Source organism: Rhopalosiphum maidis, chromosome 2 (genome assembly GCF_003676215.2).
Source record: "Rhopalosiphum maidis isolate BTI-1 chromosome 2, ASM367621v3, whole genome shotgun sequence".
In the NCBI taxonomy this organism is placed as follows: domain Eukaryota; kingdom Metazoa; phylum Arthropoda; class Insecta; order Hemiptera; family Aphididae; genus Rhopalosiphum; species Rhopalosiphum maidis.
The window spans coordinates 58,511,876-58,534,227 of NC_040878.1; the positions used below are offsets into that span (position 1 = coordinate 58,511,876).

At 24.6% G+C, this 22,352-nt stretch overlaps 1 protein-coding gene across 2 annotated transcripts; it reads left to right on the forward strand.

Moving 5' to 3' along the window:
- The first annotated feature begins 3,138 nt into the window (after positions 1-3,138).
- Positions 3,139-21,906, forward strand: LOC113552842 (putative mediator of RNA polymerase II transcription subunit 29). Of its 2 annotated transcripts, XM_026955816.1 has the most exons (16): positions 3,139-3,671; positions 8,067-8,258; positions 8,373-8,509; positions 8,969-9,055; positions 9,708-9,785; positions 11,540-11,617; positions 14,419-14,499; positions 17,345-17,455; positions 17,645-17,707; positions 17,813-18,028; positions 18,097-18,417; positions 18,490-18,546; positions 18,644-18,736; positions 20,939-21,010; positions 21,081-21,455; positions 21,524-21,906. In XM_026955816.1, the coding sequence occupies exons 1-16, from the start codon at positions 3,537-3,539 to the stop codon at positions 21,786-21,788; spliced, it is 2,361 nt and encodes a 786-aa protein (XP_026811617.1). In that variant the 5' UTR covers positions 3,139-3,536; the 3' UTR covers positions 21,789-21,906. The 2 variants fall into 2 exon arrangements, with proteins under 2 accessions (XP_026811617.1, XP_026811618.1); XM_026955817.1 differs by lacking the exon at positions 9,708-9,785.
- The last annotated feature ends 446 nt before the right edge of the window (positions 21,907-22,352 follow it).

Below are 22,352 nucleotides of genomic sequence, written 5' to 3' on the forward strand. Positions count from 1 at the left end.
ATATGGTTTCTGTCGCGACCAATACATCATTCATATACAGTATTATCTCCTCTCTCTCTTAATGAAGTCGGCAAATGCCAAATATTTGTTGTGCAAACCTCCACAAAACTTAGGAGCGTTTGCCAGTCTAAACGATATTTTTAAGTATTTAAACTTTCCTAACGGCGTTATAAAATAGGTAAACAGACGGATATTTCATTCATTCGAATGTGGTAGAATCTGTTAATAAGCGAAAATATTTTTTTACTACTAAGCATGTCAATTTGGTCATCAATAAGAGATGAGGGAAAATTTTCCTATATAGTAATTTTATTTAACTCATGATAGTCTGTGCATAATCTCAGATCATCTGTTTTCAGACAATTGGACAAGTACAATTGGACAACTGTAAGGACTTCTATTTGGTCTAATTATACTTCCTTTCAACAGAAATGTTTATTATAAATTTTAGTTTTTCCGGTCACCGTATGATATACGTCATCATGCTCTATAGGAATTAAGTTGATCGTGTTTAAGTATTATTGTATTAATTTCATTTCTAAATTAGGGTTAGTACTAATCTGTTAACATCATTCCATTCACTCGAAACATATACTCGTTCTTGTATAGTTGTATATAGTTCTAGTAATTCACTCCTATACATAAATTCTATACTTTCTGGTTAATATTTGATTTTTCTACATTAATACATTAATACTATTAAAATTGACAAAAGCATGACACCATTTTTTTTATAGTCATTGTTGAAGATTTCTGGCAAAATTAAAAGATAATATTAGGATAATTTTTAAGTCACCTATAAAAGCACGCGTTTTCTATACGTGCTTTTTTTTTATAGTTTTCATAGTTTCAATCATTATGAAGAATTACGTTAAATATAAATCACCTGACAGTGACGTGTATCGGAGTGCAATATTCTAGAAAGCTTGAATTCCATTAATTTTGATTTTTTCGATACGTCAGTTTTTACTTTATTAAAGAAAACACTTTTGTGACTAATTCTCTAATATATTTAGCGGAACGCGGAAGTGAACTTAACCCAGGGGTCGACAATTAAATTGTATGGCGGTCCAGATAATTTGAAAAACAATTTTCTAGGGCCAGAAAAAAACTTAATAATTGTTGTGTTATTATGATTAATATTGTAAATAGCGATAAACGATGAACGTCATCGTAATCTTCAAATATATCATAAAAATAGATCAAATATCTATTATGTGCGCGCGGAAAACCAGCATTTAAAAAAAAATATATATTTTTGGCGTTCCAGTTACCTATTTCCCTTCGTGGGCCAGATCTGGTCCACAAACTGTCTATTGCTGAATTTTACTAATATTTGACAAATGTTTCAACTGAAATTAACATTTTAAGTAAAATGATAAATAATCAACACCATAGGCGTAGCCAGGATTTTATTTATGGTGGGGGGCTAAATACTTTTAACTTGAGTTATTATAAATCAAAAACAACAACAAAACAAAAATACTGATAACATATTAACGTTAATTATATACGTTAACGTTTTTACTATTTTAAATAATATCAATTTGTAAGTCAATATCCATATTTAAATTTAAATATTTCAAAACAACATAAAAAAATACGGCCAATAGAGAGATGGGGTTATAGCCCCTTTAGCCCTCCGCTCTCTTGGCTACGCCACTGCTCAACATCTAAAGTACATGATTGAACCTTTAAAGTTAGATACAACGTACCTATTTATTTAAAATAAAGTGAAAAATGTCCATTTCTCTTCTAGAAAATTTTCAATTTTGAAGTACTACAGTAAAGCCATCCAACAAGAATAATATTATGTGATTTATCTAGTATATTTAAGATGTTAAAGATTTCCATATCATATTTGTAAATGGATTTTTCATGCTATAAAATTGCATGAAGCTTTTTGTAACTATGATTAGGAGTCATCATATTATACGATCTAAGTCCAACGTAGAGTGCAAATGGTTGAATTTATTATGTTAATCGCTTTAAAACTTAGAATATCTGTATCTATTGATCGAACAAATAGGCAATAGCACCAATAGTTTGTTTAGTTAAATTGTTCACAATTTTTAAATGTGAAATCAAATTCGTTTATTACGCTAATTTATAATCTTAATAAGTTATTAAGAAGTGGACAATATATTTGTTTATGCTAAATAGGCGATGTATAATTTAATAGTTCATGCTCGTAGATGTGTCTAGAACTATTTTTCAAAATGTGCACAGAATAGATTTTTAGGAAACCCTTTGTAAAATCAGACTTCCCTATACAAAAATATGAATTCTAAATATAATGAGCAATTTAAATTCGCAGTTATGGCCATTATCTGGGCTGGCATTGTCGTCAGATCCGCAAACCTGTTGACCATACTATAAAATAATGTTACATAGTTTGTGGTTGGTTTATATTATAAGTGAGGACAGTTAAGTATCTACCTACTTACTTTTTTATTTTAGAAGAAACAACTGTGTATAATATTTGTTCTTGGTTGCAAGAAAAACGGGATTTTTGATAAATTTCTACTTTGTCAATAAACATCTACTTCTCATAATTTATATTAAAATAATTTAAATTGTAGGTACATTTTTGTAAATGTATGATTTCTAAAAACAGTAAAAACCGTTATTATTTTTAAATTTAATCTAATTTTATAAACAACTTTTGCTTGTTTCTAGACCAACCCAAACTGCCCACGTATGGTATTACAGCGAACAAAGGGATTTACATTTTGCGTCGTAGTAAATAAGCGGTTACAGCGGTTACAATACCTAACCGCGCTTGTTATACCATATTAAATGTTGTGTTTACAAATCAATGAACGCAGAGTTGTAATCTCCCAGAAGAGGACATATTACTTACAAATGCAGACTTTTTAAGTTCAAAACGGATCTGGAAAACATCGGCAATATAAAAAATTAAAGAATACCGTCGTTGTTGTTTTGTGGTTCCATGTGCTGACTTAAATGCACACTTATTGATATATTGTTCACGTGGTTGTTGTACATAGATCGCAATTTTGGGCGGCAGCAACGGTTCATGTACAACATCTTTGGAGGTAACTACTATCAGACGGAAGACGACCGCCATATATGATAACAGCGGCCAATATGCATCTGCCGTTACTGTATCGTGTTTAATGATTGTTTCGTATTTTCTTTTGCATGACTCGTAGTAACGCGCGTAAATTAACGACGCTGGATTGTATCGGTATTGTGTACGTATCGCCACCAAATAATTATGATATTTTAAATTCTTCATATTTCCTTGTTGGGAAGTGCGTTTTGTCTCGATAATAATAATTCTACTCGGGTGGGTACAAAGAAGTTTCTCATTATCGGTCTCGGATTATTCGACCCAAACCACCGTGTTTCCGTTGCTCTGTTGATTATTGCGTTTCATTGCGATTCGCGTTTCAATGTCCGTATTTCTCATAGCGCTGTTGCAGTTGTTCCACTCTGTTTCCGCTTTCCAAGCGTGTGTGTGTCGTGTGTGATCTTGTGTTCCTGAACGCCGCCACAGCCATTGTTCCACCATGAACAACGACATTTACAAGTGTCGATTATGCGATCGCATGTATCATGACAAGGAAGTCGTCATCGATTTATCGTCGGAGGAGGCCAAGAAAGAACAAATTACCTCCAAAATACTCAGCGCCCTGTCAATCATAGTAAGAGCACATACTGACATATTTGGTAGCTCTTATAATTAATATTATTATAATTATAATGATCTATCATTTCGTATACTTCACTGTCGTTTGTCTCTCAGTGTTCACGACTGTTAAAAGTGTTCCACCAATGTCCCCGTTGCGTATTTATTATTTATTTTTAAATAAAGTCCACTTGTGTTTAGTCTCTTTTTCAATTTAAAAGTTAAAAGTTAGTTTCACTTCAAAAAATATGTGTATCAATACTATTCAGTATTGTTTATTATGGATTTCATTGTATTATATTAATTATATAATATTTAGTTTTATTAGTTATTAGAAATTGATATTTTTAATTTTAAATTTTAAAATTAATAGATTTGTGCTAGGTACACTGAATACAATATTTTTTATAATAAACTGATATCATCATCTAATTTATTGTTAGTATCGAGTTGTCACTAGCCTCAATTATATAATATAATATGTTTCAAAAGAGTTGAAAATTAATTAATTTATGTTAATATTTTTGAACCAATTTTATTAAAAAATAATTGTTAAGTACTTACTATTGTACAAAGAAAAGCGCTTCTTTTTTAAAAAAAAAAAGAAAATATTCCTTAAATTTTAAATAATTTCTTGATGATTATAATCTGAGTTTGGACTCTATAACACTAAGAACTACAATTATATGCACTATCAATAGTAGTTACCTATAAGGTTATAACCAAATAAATTTTGAAATAGGTACCTAAACCTTATTAATATAAAAAAAAAAGTTTTTTTTTTATAATTTATTTATTAATTTTTGGTGATTATATATTTCAAATTAAAGTTATAAGAGCATATTTATTTATATAAAACAAAATTATTAAATCATTAAACTACTTATATCGTAAAATTATTTGTGAAGTAAATTTGTTACATTACATATTTAAATCTGATTCTATGTCAATATAGTTAAATTAGTAGGTACTTAATAATATTAAGATGTCTTTTAGAAAATATTAAGGTATTTTTGTTGTTATTGCATATAATATAAATGGTATTTTTATTAACATCTATACTTATTATATAGACATTAAGTAAGAAGTATTTTATAATATAACAGTACCTATTGATAATAAAGGAATCTAGAATTTATAATAGGTAATAGCATAAATAATATAGTACTTGGCTAATAAAGTAGTTTTTTAATTTATTATAATGGATATTAATCATAATATTTTGCCCATTATAGTTGATACTACTATATATTTAAATAATATGTTGTATATAATATTATTTAGTTTATTCTAGAATATTTAGGTTAATTTCTGTTTCCGAAATCTTCCTTCATGTTTCCCTATGTGTTACCAGTTCTTCATTCACTACTCCTAATAACTTAAGATTTTTTTTCCCTCGGTTTTCTTACCGTCTTGGCTTTCCTCTTGATTAACTTAAATTTCTGTAACAAGTCTAACATCAATATTCAATAATTAGTTGGAATTTATTATATTATTGGTTGACTATAATTGTAGTAAAATATTAATGCTCGTATAAATGTGATTAATTTGTTAATATATGAAGTAGTAAGTGTTAAGTATTCATATGTTTTTTATATTTATTTGGCAAAATTAATTTTTAGCACCTTCCCTTGTATTTGCTTGAGAATAATCGGTTAGCCTAATCAGTTTTTAATATATTCTTTCAAAATTACTTTAAGTTTGATTGTTATGAATCAACAAGTGTCATAATGTGATTTTACTGTAATAAATTACTTACTCTTTTATTTAAATTTGTAAAGTATATCAAAGAATTATGGAGGCCTTTTATATTGAAATACTATTATTGCCTTTGATATTATTGTGTCCCTATTTATTACCTTATTTTCAGTGCCTTAGATATGATCAAATCAATAAACGTTAATAAACAACTTTCAACTTAGTTTGAAACTATAAAAATTATTAATTTCAAAATAATTTATGCTATTTATTAATCCATTACTTTTTTTTTTAAATTATTTTTGGTACTTTTTGTTTATCCCAACTATCGGCCGATGCCGCGACTATCACTGGTCTAATTCCGTTATCTAGACTACATATACATGTTGACATGTATACACGTCTTCAGTCAATTTCTGTTGTTGCTGGAGTCCATACTCAGCATATTGAACGTATTTGGGGCTCCGCTTAAATAAAAAGCATAAGGGAACCAGCCGCCATAATTTGGAGTCCTATCTGACGGAATTTATTTGGAAACACAACTTAGTTGATGGAGATTCATTGGATAATATATTGAAAGACATTTCAGAAAATTGGCACTAAAAATATAATTTTAGACTAATAAAATTATTTTTATCTCTGTATATTATATAACTTGTCATAATTTTAACTATAATATTTGGGTAACGATTTTAGGTTTTATTTAATATTTATATTTATTAATTATACAAATGACAAATTTATGTTAGCCAGGACTTTGAGCAGGTAGTCGAGATAATGGAATTGAGACTCGTGGTAGTCAGGATAACCGAAAAGTACCTAATTTTTTTCTTAGCAGCATAAAATATTTTTATGAATAAAAAAATACCAAACTGTTAGTAACCTATTTACTAGTTGAATACTTACTTAGCTAATTTTTATTTAATTAAGACAATCAAATTTATTATTTTTAACAAAAACTAGAAGTTAAACATTTGTTTCATTCAGTGATACTTGTTTGCTCACTGTACACAATTTTTTATCTGTAAACTGACTACTCATTTATATTCAATAAAAAATGTGAACAATTAAATCTCATTCTCAATTTGTAACTTGCAGTAAATATACAAGATAATGATTCAATTTATTTAAACATTTTAATAAGATCCACATGTTAATTAAATTGAATAAAATTAAGTTATTATTTTGGTCAGTGATAATTTGATTATGTTTTGAAATATATGCCTATTTTAGTTAAATGTGTGATGTTAACGAGACACGAGTTGCCAATCCTCTTTCTAAGTGTTTTTGAGTTTTAAGTTGACTTTTTCTGTAGTTTATTTTACGCTAACGAGTTTAATGTTTGGTTCATTAAAAAGCATGTATTAAAATTTGTGTGCTAAAAAAAGTTGCAAAAAAGGACAAATGTAAGCAAATGGGTACCCATTTTACTTCCTTCACTTTATCATTGGAGATTTTTTTTTCTCCTAATTGTACCCATCTTAAAATGACACCAGAAATGCTAGACCATAGTTATTACTATTTTACTTTATATATTTCTTTTTCCAGACTGCCATTTTTCATTAAACCTTAAGAAATATGGTTTTTTGTTTTGTTTCTAAGGAAAGGTAGTTGACATTTTTGGTGATGTCTTTCTTTTATCATCTACTATCCTCTTTTTAGACAGATGTTCAAAACACACCATTGCACACAGTGTATCCCTTGTCAGACCTCTCCTCTACATTTTTCTCTGTTAATATATTTTCAATTATGTTAATGAAGACTATGTTTCTATATTTTATTTCTGATTACTTAAATATTGCTTCCATATTATAGTGTTTAACACTATTTCAATATTGTAGAGGAGTACTGTCTTCCCAAAATAATTGCCACCAAATTGGAGAAACATCATAAAACTATTTCTTACATTTCTTGCTATGTTCAGAAACCAAGTAGGAACTACTTACTAAGTATACTAATAATTTTTTAGTGATAATATTACTAATTTATACATTTTTTTTTATGAAATATAATTTTAGTATATGTCATTAGTCATAATGAAATACTTATGAAAGTGATCAAATTTGCTAGTCACTTAAATATTTAAATTGAATAGGTAATGTTCAAAAACAACTAGTATATAATGCAAATGTACTTACATAATACAATTATTCCAAAAATGTATTTTTACGGCTATCTTAATGTATGCGCTCTACTATTTGATTGCACTCAACAGTGTTTTACCACTCAAAAACTATATTTATATTTTAAATGATATATTTTTGTATTTAATGGATGATGTAAGTGGTTTTAATTATGAACAAAATTTCTTATAAATAATTAATATATTATTAAAAATTATTATATATTATCATTGTTTGTTATTCATTAATAATATTATAAATACAAAAATAATTAGAAAAAAAATATGGCATGTAGGAAAAGAAAGTGCTAATCTTTATTACTATGAAGTTACAATAATAAAGATGTAAATTGGGTTAGGTATTATTGCCTTTATTAATTTGGTAAAATTGGGTAGGAGCGCATACAACAAACGTCTCGTAATTGCAGGTAGACTGCAATCTGTGGTATCTGTATGCATACTGTATACAGCAAGATAGTCGTTTTTACTATATTTTAATACATGTTATGCTAATATTTAAAATCAAATTGTTATTTCATAGTTCATAGATACCTACTTAAATTGAATTATCCATATACTTACTTTTTACAGATTACTGATCATGATCCTACACCGAAGTATATTTGTAGGGTATGCTATGGGCAAGTTGAAGTAAATTTTAGATTTGCAACTACGTGTCGAATAAATAATGCAAAACATATGGAAAAATTAATGAATGTACCATCAAATGATATGCTTAGAAAAGAACAAATTCAATTCATGAGAATACCAATTCATGTTTTGGTAATATCAAATTTAAGCTTTAAAGTGTTAAGCACACTTTAATCATAAATATAATACAATTATAGTTATTTAATTAAATATAATAACTTAATTTATTTTATTTTGATTTTATAGTTTAATAAATACCAGTTTGATATGAAAGGATTGTTTGATGCAGTAACAAAGTATTTGAATGATACTAATGAAGACCCAAGTTCAACTCGACATTTTGAAAATTTTGACAATTATTTTGGTCTTAATAACCACAGTGGGTTAGTATTAGCTTAAACATTATTATAAGTATTAAACAAATTTTTTTCTTAACAATTTGTATAAATTTATTCATGATTCTGAGTTTGAGTATTTTGCTTTTTAAATTATTTATGTTTTATGGATAGTTAATAGGTACCTAATTTGTTAAAATAAAAATAAATATATTATTATGGTAATAAACTAAATAGAAAATATATTGCTGTTAATGTTTTGTTTAATAGTATTTATAAATTTAATTTAATTTTATATTTTATAAATAGTATTCATTTTAAAAACAGACCTAATAACTTTACCTTTTTTTTAAAGGAATTATACAGTAAAGATGCTTGATATAATATGTACTTATATTAGATACCTTAGTATTTTTTGTTATGGACATACAATTTAAACATAATATGATCATAATATAATGATTTTTGTATATACTTACTTATTAGTTGTTATGTATTGTTTTATAGTATCACAAATAACATTGAGAATGATAATCCTGTTGGTAATGGAATTCCAGAAAGCTCTTCAGTACTTGATGTAATAGAGCCTAATATGTAAGTAGATAATACAATTTTATTGTTTGTTTACAATGGATTCTGCTTATAATCATTAGATATTAGATGTAATCATACATTAGATTATATTATTTACTAAAATCTAATATACTATTAATGTTAAATTTACTTATAATATAATTTAGATGAAAATTGACCTAGAAAATTCTTTAATAAAATAACTTATAAATTCTTTATAAGCTAATTTTTTTTTTTTGAAAAAAAAAATTAAATCATTGTTATATTTTTTACAAATGTTTTATATACATTTATAATTTTTGTGAAAAGAGGTTATAATAAGCAGAATTCTTTATATATATAGTGGAACCTTGATAACTCGAACCTCTATAAGTCAAATTTTTGATAACTTGAAGGAAGGCCATGGCCCCTGCATTTCAATTTATGATAACTTAAACCTCTTATAAGTCCAATTTTCGATAACTCGAATTTTATTTTCACCCCCAACCGATTCAAGTTACCGAAGTTCCACTGTATTTTAATTAAAATTGTTTATTTGGTTCAAATTATTATTTCATAGTATTTTATCTAATAATTGTATAGTAGGGAATATGATCTACAAAAAATTCCATTTTAATTGTTTAATTAGTATATTTTTATATTTAAAATGCATAAAGTATTTTTATTTTTCTAGTGACACAAACAATATTGACAATATTTATAATTCTGGCATAAATCCTTATAAACGATCTTTTATATTTATACCTATCGTGTAAGTACATAATAAATATTGATATTAAAATGCTAAATATACAGGTAAATAAATAAAATTAATTTTTATAAATAATTTAAAGTAGATAAATTTGAAATTGTTATAATTATTTTTCATAATATAATCCGATAATAGGTAGATTTTAAGAATTTTTTTTTTTATTTAAATAAAGGAATTTTTTCTTTTGGAATTTATATTAAATATAATTACATAAAATTAAATACAAAATTATTATTTCTATAAAAACTCAATTTTAATATTTAATTGAAAACTTAGTGAATATTAAAATATTTTAGCATTAGAGTGTTTTCAGCATTATTTGTATCACCCCAAATTTTGCATTTAAAATTGTTCATTATAATTGTATCTTCATAGATTTTTAATTTTAATAACGCAAATTTATTTATATGATTTATCGATTATCTTAATATATAATAATAAAGATTAAAGCTGTCTCTAGTAGTGGTGTATCTGTGATTTTTAGAACTGTGAGTCAGGTTATAACACAAGAGGCCTTTATTGTTTGTAGGGCGCGGATATACATTCTCTTAAAATAGCCAAAATATGATGCTTATATTTTCTTTAAAATTTAAGTATTCTTTAAAAACATTAGTAAAATATGCAAAAATATGTTTTTTTTATCAATTTAATTTTTGAAATTAAAATTAATAAATATAAATAATAAATAATTAACAAAATTAATAAAATAATAAATAACGAATAATAACATTATTAAAATAATAGTTAATAAAGATTATATTTTTTAAACTTTGTTTTTAATGTTAAATTTACAAACAAAATAACACACAAATTAAAATAATAAATGAAATAATAATATTTTGTTATAATAAAATAGTATTCACCCTCTCAATTGTATCACCTTAATATAAGTGAGTGTAATAGTCTTTAGTAGGTATAGATAAAAAAAATAAAAATAGTAATTGTATTTATCAGCCTTATGGTTTTCCTTAAATATGTAATCCTAAATATTAAAAAATTGTTATTTATTAATTTAAAATTTTAAAATTTTAATAGACTTTGAGTATATTATTATAAGATGATTACTAGTTATTACTGTAAGAAAACACGTGATAATTTACGTTGTAAAAAATTTTATCAATTATTCGGGTCGCTTATTTTAGTAATTAAAATCTTAGACAGATTATCTATTATTAGGTCTATGATTGACATCACAATTTAAGATAGTATCTTAAATTGTGCTTGAAGTATACATATTTTTTTTATTCCTGGAAATATTTCGATACATATATTTTTAAATAGTGAAATATGCAAAAATATGATTTTATATGAATAATTATATTAAAATATGGACTTATATGCAAAATACAATTTTGTATACAGATTCTATTCGGTGACATATCTTACTCTCGTTGTTATGCATACGTCTATTAAGAACATGTTTTTACATAGAAAGAGATCCTATTTATTTGAGAGGATTAATCTAATAATAATTAGTTTATAATAGTCCTAAATATGAAAAGCTCTTCCTTTAAATAACTCAAAAATCAATAATATTTCCCCCTAATAATATTGATAACAATAGTCATTATTGTATATTTTATTATTGGTAAATAATAAACATACATTAATTTCTAAAGATTTTCTTGAAATATTTTTTGTTTTAATTCTAATATATTATAAACTACATATAATATAGAATGTATATTATATAATGATACAATGAATAAAGTTCATCATTAAGTATTTATTTATTATTATCATTGTTTTTGTAGAAATGCAAATCAATTGAACCATGCAGCTGAAACTAGCACGAATAAAAATGTTCAATTCAACAAAAACTTTCCTATTAAGTAAGTATATTATAATTAATTTAATATAAGTATATTTTATAGTCTCAGTCGTTTAAATTATATAATATGTATATTGTATAATATATATATATATATTGCATAAACCCATAGAATTGACTCTGGTTTTAGTATCTTTCATTTTATTACAAAAAATAGTCCATGTATAGTATACCTAACACATTTTGGTATTTGTTATGTTAATAATTAGTTATTTACTTCAAATTATGCTAAGAACTTACTATTATTCTAGATGACGCATATTACTAAATAGGATTCCTTATTTATTTGTATAGTCATCGTGTACTGTTGTTTATTATTTCATTTAAAAAGTATTATACTTGAGTACTTTTAAATTTCTATTCTGTGAATTCTGATACTCTTGGGTTTATGATATTAGCGGAAATTGTTTTTGTTATACCTTTTACCATCTTTTATGTTTCTATTTAATTCTAATTTGTTAAAGGAAAAACAATGAATATAATCTTAAAATTATGCATTCAATGACATTGTCTCCTCTTCTGGTATACCTCAAAGTATTATTCATAAATCATAACTAATGCCGGCTAATATTAATTAGTTTTTCAATTTGGAATGTCAGTGCCATATCTTAAGCTTAATTTTCTCGACTATAGTGTTTGATTTACTTCACCTACTTACCTTAAGGATTACTGTTAGAGTGTGTTGGGAAATTTTATTTTCGATTTAGGTTTAACTGTTGTGTATCTAAATCCTTGTATTAAGGATATTCCATGCAATGTATTTAAGCTTTTTTGTCTTTGTTCAAATAAATTATAGTAAATTGAAAATGTTTGATTCTTATGTTATATTCATAAGTTTACCTTTGACTTAACCATTTATAAGTTTTATGAACATCTGAATTATTGTTTAAAAAATTCCTAAAGTACATTTAGTTGTTTAAATGCTATATTTGCATTGACCTCCTGAAAATAAGCCATCAGTCAATCACTAAATTTAAGTAGTCTAATTGATTGCTGGCATTCTGTTAATTTCTCCTTCATTTCAATCTTCTGTCAGCAGATTTAGTTGTTCTTCAAACTTTTATTTCAGAGTTTATTTTTCCTTTATTCTATTTTATTCATTTCTGATTGATAATAAATTTGTTTACTTTCTACATCATATGTATTGTACTTAAACGCAGACCCAGAGGGGGGTTTGCTTCCTGAAAAATAAATACTCTACACAACGTGTATTTTTCAGTAGGCTGAGTATATTTTTACATAAAATTAGTAAAAATAAAAAAATTGAAAAGTAATATTTCCTTACACTTGATATGTCTTTATTATTTACTTAAATTATAATGAATATCTTTTGTGTTAGAATTTAATTAATTTAAATAAATAAATTTGTTTGAGCTGTGTTTTTAAAATTGCTATTAATGTATATCATTTTTTTTATTGGGCCCAGTATATAGGTATACTATATACATATTTTTTGTATACAGGGTTAGCAAGTTACTTTATTTATTTAACTGGTTACTAGTTACAAGTTACTCTTAAACTGCGCAACTAGTTACAAGACACTAAATACTTTTATGTTGTATAACTGGATTCAAGTTACAGTTATGTAACTAAGTTACATTTAAAGTTAAAAGTTTAATGTATTACACATAAGACATAATAATTCACAATAAAAATAAAAATAAAAAAACATGTTTATATAACAGTCTTAAAACATTTGTAAATTGTCCGAGTTATATAACTTAGTTACATGTAACTATGATATCCCCAACCGACTCTTTTTGTACATAATGTAAGCAATTAATTACTAAAACAAAATGAAGTATAATTTACTTATAGAGATTAATTACTTACAGTTGATATTCTATTAACATTTAATGTATAATAGGAATTATTATTATTATTAAAAACAGTGTTATAATTTAATTTTTGAGACTATTTTTAGACATATTATTTTCATTTTTGTTTTTTCTTTAATTTTAAGTTTGTTAAGTTTGTTTAAATTATAATTTTATAAATGTTTATATTTTATTAAATATTTATAAATATATATTTTATAGTAGAATAAATAATGTAAATAACAATAGACTAGTCATAAATAATATACCACACATATTCCTATTATGCAGGGCTTGAATGAAATCAATTTTAAATATTGATAAATGTCATAAAAAATCTTTTAAAAAATCAAAAGTAACAGTACTTATTAAAATTATTAAGTTTAAATGAGGTGGTATAAGTATATTTTAAATATGAATACTTCATTCTAATTTTAAGACATTTTAAATATTAAAAAAACATAAACAATAATTACTCATTTTTATTTACTTTATAAATAAAAATATTCAATTTATTTAATTTAATATTTAATTACAACATTTTCTGTGGTTTTTTGGAGGTAGTTATTAAATATTTTAATTTTTAAATTAACTATGTGCAATTTTAAATTGTAATAATTTACTCACTTATAATTTGTTTCAAAATTAAATGTTGAATAACTATTTACAACAAACCACAGGTAATGCTACCTTAAAGTTTAATAATGAGTAAATGCATTCTAATTTTTATACTAATGAAGCTAAATCATAGTCTATAAATGCTTAATGTACATTTACTATGTTAAGATGAATACAACACATTGCCGAAGAGACAATATCTTCATAATTATTTTAATTACATTTTTTTCAACTTTTAACCTATAACTTAATTTATAACTTATTTTTTAAAACAATTAAAAATGTTATATTTGTTTGTATTTCATATAAGAAAAAAATATTACCTAGTTTAATATATATTGTATTAAATATATTTATTTTTTTGTAGTTCTAGAAATAATGTAAACAAAACAAGTCAATTTCGTGTACTAAGTAGACCAATTTCAATACTTAGAAACGGTCAAATTGCGTAAGTATATATATATATTATATTTATATGTAGTAAATACTAGTTTATACTACATTTATATTTAGTATAAAATAGTATGTACAGTGTTAAAATACATTATTCTCATATTTTTAAAAATATATGTTTTTATTTGTACATTTAAGTATTTTTTTTTATTTAAGAAGGTGCTATTTTTCAATTTATTTTTGATTCTTTATAGGCTTAACAATAATTTTTAATGACTTATGAATAATTTTCATTATTCTTATGTTTTGTGCTAAAGATTTACAATAAACTTCAACATCGAGGATAGTTTATGTGAAATAGGTACATTCAGTGGCGTAGCCAAAGGTGGTAAAGGGGTCATTGCCTTCCCCCCATCAGCTGTGTTTTTATTATTGTTTTTATATCAGTATGTCCATAGAGTATAAAAAAAATTAAAAATGTTATTTATTATCTATTGTTGTGGTACCTAGTTCGATTACAAACGTTACCAATTGTTTTGTCTAGGCGATCAGCAGTGAATTTTATATTATAATATTTCATAGTATCCATTAGATCAGTGTTTTTAAACTTTTTGTATCTGCAGAACCCCTACTTTTTTTTCTTAGCTTTTTTACAAATAAATTATAATCATATAATAATATTATGTTAAAGGTATTTAATTCAAAATATATGTTAAAATCAAAATCAAAATAATAATAATTGTATATATATATATAATAATAATACTTTAATAATAATTACTTTAATTAGACCAAGTATACATTTTAATGGGATAAGTGAAATTGCTTTTTATTTTTACAAATATTCCTAATATTGGACTTTATTGATGAAAGTTGTATTATAATATTAGGTTTGGCATCAAGTCTGTTTGTTTTTGTCAATATATAGGTGGAGAACCCTGTTTCATACATATAAGTGGTTGCAAATGGTAAAAGTCCCAACATGGCCTTTTGTGACAATTGAGGATATTCATCTTTTGAACTGCACCAAAATTAGAGATAGTTTACATTATTATTTAATATACAAATATTTTTTTTCTATAATGCAAACTTTTTTTTCTCCATTACTAATATTCAGTTGGATATTTTAAATTAATTTTCTTGAAAATTTTGAAAAATTAACTTAAGCTTTGCGGAACCCTGAAGTGATCTCTGCAGAACCCAAGGGTTTTGCAGAACACAGTTTAAAAAACGTTGTATTAGATGTTTCTTGCGGCAACCAACCGTGCTCGTGTTTCCCCACCCATAACGTGCCACCAGCTTATCACATTATATATAATAATACAAGTCTAATATGTTTCATTTTGTACAAAGAAAAAATGTTCTAATTGTAAACTTAAAGGGAGGTAGTAGTTAATTTGACTTATTTTGTACTTTGGGGGAATTTATTTTTCCAAAAAATATTTATGAATACATTTTCAATACTTAATGCAATTTTATAAATATTTTAATTCTTTTTTAGCTATTTATAGACATTTAATTTTTTTAAATTTTTATTAGACATGTATGATAACATTTTTGTATGTAAGTAATTACATTTGAAAATTTAGTATGAGATTCCTCATAAGTTTTCATTACATTAATTATATGAAAACTTAAGCATAATATCACATTAATATTGTATAAGCGTTTGAATTTAAAATTTTAATGAAATTTGTAGAAATCATGATTTATTTTTTTGACATACCTATAGGCAACTAACTGCTCAGAATTGTTTTTCGTCAAATAGCTACAATTATTTATCATTTAATTGATATTTAACTCATCCATTACAGTTATTTACTCAATGTTGAGGTATATCCAACACCAATTGACAGTGTTTAATATTTTATTCATTTAAGTAGGATGTATTTAGTATTATATGTGGTCACATAATAAGTATACTAATTATTTCTATTTTTTTTTATAATTAAAAATTGAAAATAGTACAAATTTAATTTTTATACAAGTTTTTTGTTGCCCCCCCCCCCTTAGAAATCCTGGTTATGCCACTGGGTACATAGGTTTTTTTATATTGACTTAAAATAATGAATTCCAAACATACAAAATATAAAAAATGTAATTTACTTAAAAATAGCCAAAAAGCAAAAATATTTATACATTATTATTATTTTTTTTTTAATTAAAAAAAATGATTCAACTTGAAATTTCCACTTAATACTTATATTATCATTTGAAGATGAAATTTTTAAATATTTTTCCTTAAAATATTTTTTGGCAGTTGAGTTTTATACTTAAGCACTTTTTTTTTATTTAAATTGATATAATGTTTTTTTTCTGGGTAAAAACAACTGAACATTTTAATATAAGGTTCCTTACACAAGTATAAGCATTAAGGTTTAAATTGTTCGTTAATGCACAGAATCATTTTTATGTATATATAATTTGATCATTGAATTTAAATTTAACACTCATTTCTGTGATCTACTCAATGACTAGTTCAAAATCTACTAGGTAGGCTGAATTTTGCACATCACAAAAAACTTCCTTAAATTACATTATATATATGTATAAGTAAGTAAAACAACAAATTAGAGTCGCATTCCCTTAAACTTAAATTTTACTTCTATAGAAGTAATCTATCTAGAGAATTATTTTAATGATATTCAATACTGATATCTGTTACGTGTTGATAATAGTATTTGGTATTAGTATTATTAACATTAATAACCAATGATCAGGATAAATTATATTCACTTTATGTATTATTATTGGTATTTTATTTTATAAATAATAATATGTTTTTTATAAAGTATAATTAATTGTTGTACTTAGAATTAAGAGTAACATTTTTATAGATTGCTTATTCATAGGTATATGCTTATATATTATATTAAATATATTTTTATAATATTGTTTAGTGGGACAAAAAATATTTCCCAAAATAATGGTATTGCTGCATGTCAAACTCAATCTGCTGTGAATAGTTTTGCCATGCATAAAAATCAATCTACTATGAATAGTCCTGCTATGTAAGTAAATATCAAAATGTGAATTAAATTAAGGCATCTATAATATGATGTACACAAGTTTAGAAATGTTTCATGTTTTTGAAACAATCTGTTCCATTGTTTAAAATAATAATATGTATATGAAAATATATTATAGCCTACAGATAAATAATTATTAATTATGTACCCTATTACATATTTTATTTTCAGAGTCCGAAATACAATAAATAATCATAGTTATAGTCTTCTCTCTAAAGAAAATGGCACAACAAAGTATGTTTATTATTATTATTTTGTGAATAAAATCAAGATTATAATCTTAAAACTTAAAATGTAAAACTATTTGATTAAAAGTAATTAATTTTAAATTTTGCATAGTGATGATGACGTGATTTGTTTGGATGATGATGATGATGATGATGTTATTATTAATGATAATAATAATAACGATGGCTCACAAGCTTTTCAAGATAATAGAATTCCTCGTAATATGTGGGTAAATTCTAGCAATGTACAAGCTAATACCAACAATAAAAAAACTTATCAACGTATAGACAAAAATAACCCAAGAACAAATCTCATCACTTATAATAGGTATGTATATATGTATACAGAATATATTATATTGATAAACTAAACAGAAAATATTTTTTCAACTTAAGAAAATTAATGCCTATACCCGAAAATGTACAAACGGAGAATACTGAACATTCTTCAAGTATCTCATGTGAAGAAATGATGATTACTCCAGATTTGGACTTCTCAACTTCTAATTTGGGTTCTTCGTTAAATGGAGAAGATGAGGACTTTGAAGAAGTACCATCTCAAGAAAACAACGAGATAATTGAATCATCATTAGTTATACCAGAAACTGAACCATCAACAGATTTACCACCGGGTGCTGGTATCCATTTTTTATGTACTTCTAACGATAACGATAAAGTTGAATTGACTAAAAAAAAAGAAGACAATACTGAAAAAAAGTTGGTTAATTATATGAACTTGTCTAGAAATTAAACTCAAATTTAAATATTAAAATGTAATATTTGTTACAGAAAACCATCTGTAAGAAAAAGGAGAAATCTTAATACCAAAAAGGCTGTGCCTCCTAAGTAATGCATAGTTATTTACTTTAATCTAAGACAAACAATACTAATAAATATCTCATAATATCACAATATTAATAAATATTTCATATTTTATATTTAGAAAACAGTCTCAACAAAGTTCTACTGTTCAACATTATCAAAAAGCTAAAAATCAAATACCAACACCATCTACTTCTACACAAACGACAGAAAGGTAACTTATAATTGTCATATTACTAGTATATTTTGTTATAATTTTCAAATATTAAACTTTCTTGTTTTTATTGAGTCTTTTTATACAATAATGTTCTGGGGAGGGAAGTGACTGGCCTACGTTATATGAAAGTATAACTAAAATTATGAAGAAATACCCTTTAAAGAGATAATAGGTATTTCTTCATAATTTTAGGTATACTTTGATATGATGTTGGCCAGTCATTTCCCCCCAGAATACATTTATAAAGGATGATTCTTTTATCATGAAACACTCATTATTTCAAGAAGTATTCATGCTTTTGAAAACATTTATTTACATAATTTCAAGTTGTTAAAAAAACATTTTAATTAAAAAAATTATATTTTTAAATATTTTTTATCCTTATTTTTTTTAAGTTTTTTACTTTTTTGAATGGCAACAATATTAATTTCATATTCCAAAGCAGAATATTTTTCTTATTTTGATACATAAAAATCAAATTAGGGCGAGTAGTTACTAGTTTATGAGTAATTTTGTGCCACTCCACTCCGCGCATCAAAATTTTAAATATTTATAACTCATAAACTATTTGCCCTAAATTCAATTTTTATGTATAAAAGTACTCAGAAAAATATTCTGCTTTAGAATATGAAATTAAAACTATGTTGTCATTCAAAAAAAGTAAAAAACTTAGAATTTTTCAATAAAAACTTGTTTTTAACAACTTGAAACTATGTAAAAAAATGTTTTCAAAAACATGAATACCTTATGAAATAATAATGAGTGTTTTATGATAAAAGAATCACCCTGTATATCAATTGAACATAGATTAAAATATATATACAGTCGACTCTTGGTAACTCGAAGTTCAGGGGGAAAAAAAATTTGAGTTATCAAAAACTTTAAAAAAGTATGTTTTTATTATTAATATGGAAAAAGTATGTATAAAAGTAAGTAAATTATGTTTTTATGTTTTCTTACATTCTTACTTACATATTATCATTTTTAAAGAATTGGTTTAAAGTTAATTGTTTTTGTTTATTTAATACATTGTTCTCAATTCTATTTTCTAAAATACCTAATGGTTTAAATAAATCTTCCATATCTTCATTGCCTTCAATATATTTACATAATGTTTTTAATGCAAGTGTCGCTTCTTTATTTGTTATGTTGGATTGGTGGATTGTATTTGTTGGTCTTCAAATTCTTCTTTGTTATCTTTATCCAATATATCAGGGATAATATTGTTCTTGGTTCATTCTCCACAAATCTCCAAATTTTCATCGACATTGACGTTTGATGTAAAAATTTCATTCAGATTTATTTTCTCAGTTAATTGATCCCATTTATCATTATTATCATCAGAAGGTTTTTAAGGAATATTTTCAGTCGAAGTTTAAAATATATAATTGACTATAATGGTCAGGTCTTACAATACAAGTCATAAGCAAAAAATTAATTGCCTTTATAAACTATTTTTAGTACTAAATTTGGATAAGAAAATTCAAGATATCAGATACTTGTCAAATTAATTTTTGAGTTAACAAGATTATTCAAACATTAAGTGTTATTATTATTTGAAGGGGAATTTTAGTTATTCGAGATATCGAGAATTTCGAGTTATCAAGGTTTGAATTACCGAGAGTCGAGAGTATATATATATATATGAATTGGAACTAGGTTGAAATTGTTAAAATCATAATTGCATAAACTTATTTATTAATATTTTTTCTTTATCTTGAAGTAAATTGAAAATTGCTAAAGTACAAAACAATTTCGTTAATTACAATTGTGAAAGAAATTAGGTTATTTGAACTACCATGTCATTATGAAACTAATACATTATTTAATTTATACATACAATTTAAAACAATTAAACTATAGATATATTTCTGATTTGTTTATTCGATTAGATCCATCAATAAATATCAACAAATGTTTTAAGTAGATACTGTCTAGTCTACTCAAATTAAATTTTGTATGTTAGAAGTAAAGTGCGACCAAATTAAGACAATGACCAGTTTGGCATAATAAACTGGTTTTGTTCCATCTTAACTAGTCATTAGCCATTGTCTTGGTTGTATTTAAAATATAACAAATTTATATGTTGTATATTTATAATAAAATTATAGTGTCTATTTAATGTGACTTAAATAAAAAAAATAATACAATAATGTAGAATGGAATATTATATAGTAATAAGAACTTTTTATTTTAAAGGTCAAACACATCATTAACAAAACCTAGGCCCAAGAGAGCATCTGCTATTGCAGCTACTTTTGAGAAAAAAAAGTATATATTGATTTATATGATTCAATTATATTATAAGTATTTATATATTTTATGTATATTTTATTTTTAGTTCTGGTTTATGGAAATTAGGAAAACATATAGATGGTTATTGGGCGCCAGACACAGAACGTATTTCATTACCATTGTTCCGATGTCCAATTTGTGATGTAATTTACTGGAGTATTGAGTCACGTCAAAGACATGAAATGTCAGCCCATTCATCGCTGCTTAATTCTATAAATAAATCTGTAGTGAATTCTGCTCCTTCAGCAGGAAATGCAGCATGTACTCAACAACTACATCTTATGAATTATTTGCAACTTCGCTTAGTAAATAATGATGAACCAGATGCAATCAACCATTTGGCCAAGAGAACACATTTATTGAAAGCACTCAAGATTATTGGACCCAAAACTAGTGGATTTTTCAAGTGTAATAGTTGCCCGTAAGTATAAAATATATCAATACATTTAACATATTTTTATTAACAGTAAATATTTTTGCATATTTTAGGTATGAAACAAATCTTATGTTTGCTTTATGGGCACATATGTCTTCCAATCATTTAAAATCTGATTTTGAAAAAAAATCATGTTTATTTTGCTTTTTGTGCAATCGCTCAGTTAGTAAACGTACAACATTGCTCAAACATGTAGACAAATGTTCAAAAGAAACATTAGTTGTTGATAATTCATGTAATCAATTTGTCTGTACACTTTGCAATCTTACCTTTGATTCTTTAATAAAACTTGAAGATCATACTTGGAGACATAAGTAGTGAGTTACTAGTAAGGTTATAAACATTCATATTACTTATATAATATATATATATATGGTATATAATTTACATATTATATATACATATGTATAATATATGTTTTATATCTGACCTTTGTATAAACTTTTTCTTATTTCTATAGTTATAGTGTTATATTATACTATATTCATTAGTTGTTATAAATGTTTCCTAAACTATTGATAATATTAAGTTCTACAAAAGTAATCTGCTTAATATTCAAATTTAGTTTCAATGGAAATATATTACTAAACTACTTGTGCTTTTAACTAATCTTAATTTCACTGATGGGTGAACATAATGCATTATTTCATATTGATTTACGCTTTAATTAGTATAATTTTGTTTCTTTATTTAGAATAATTTTTTAATTAAATTTAATGATTTTTCATTTCTTTTGTTACATTGAAATAATGCAAATTATAAACTTATGCTTTATTTATATTAATCTTAGGTTTTTTTTTTGTATTATTATTACCATTATTTTTTCTTTGTACAGAAGCAATTAATCGTATATGCTTGTCCTACTAAATTTAAGTATTTTTA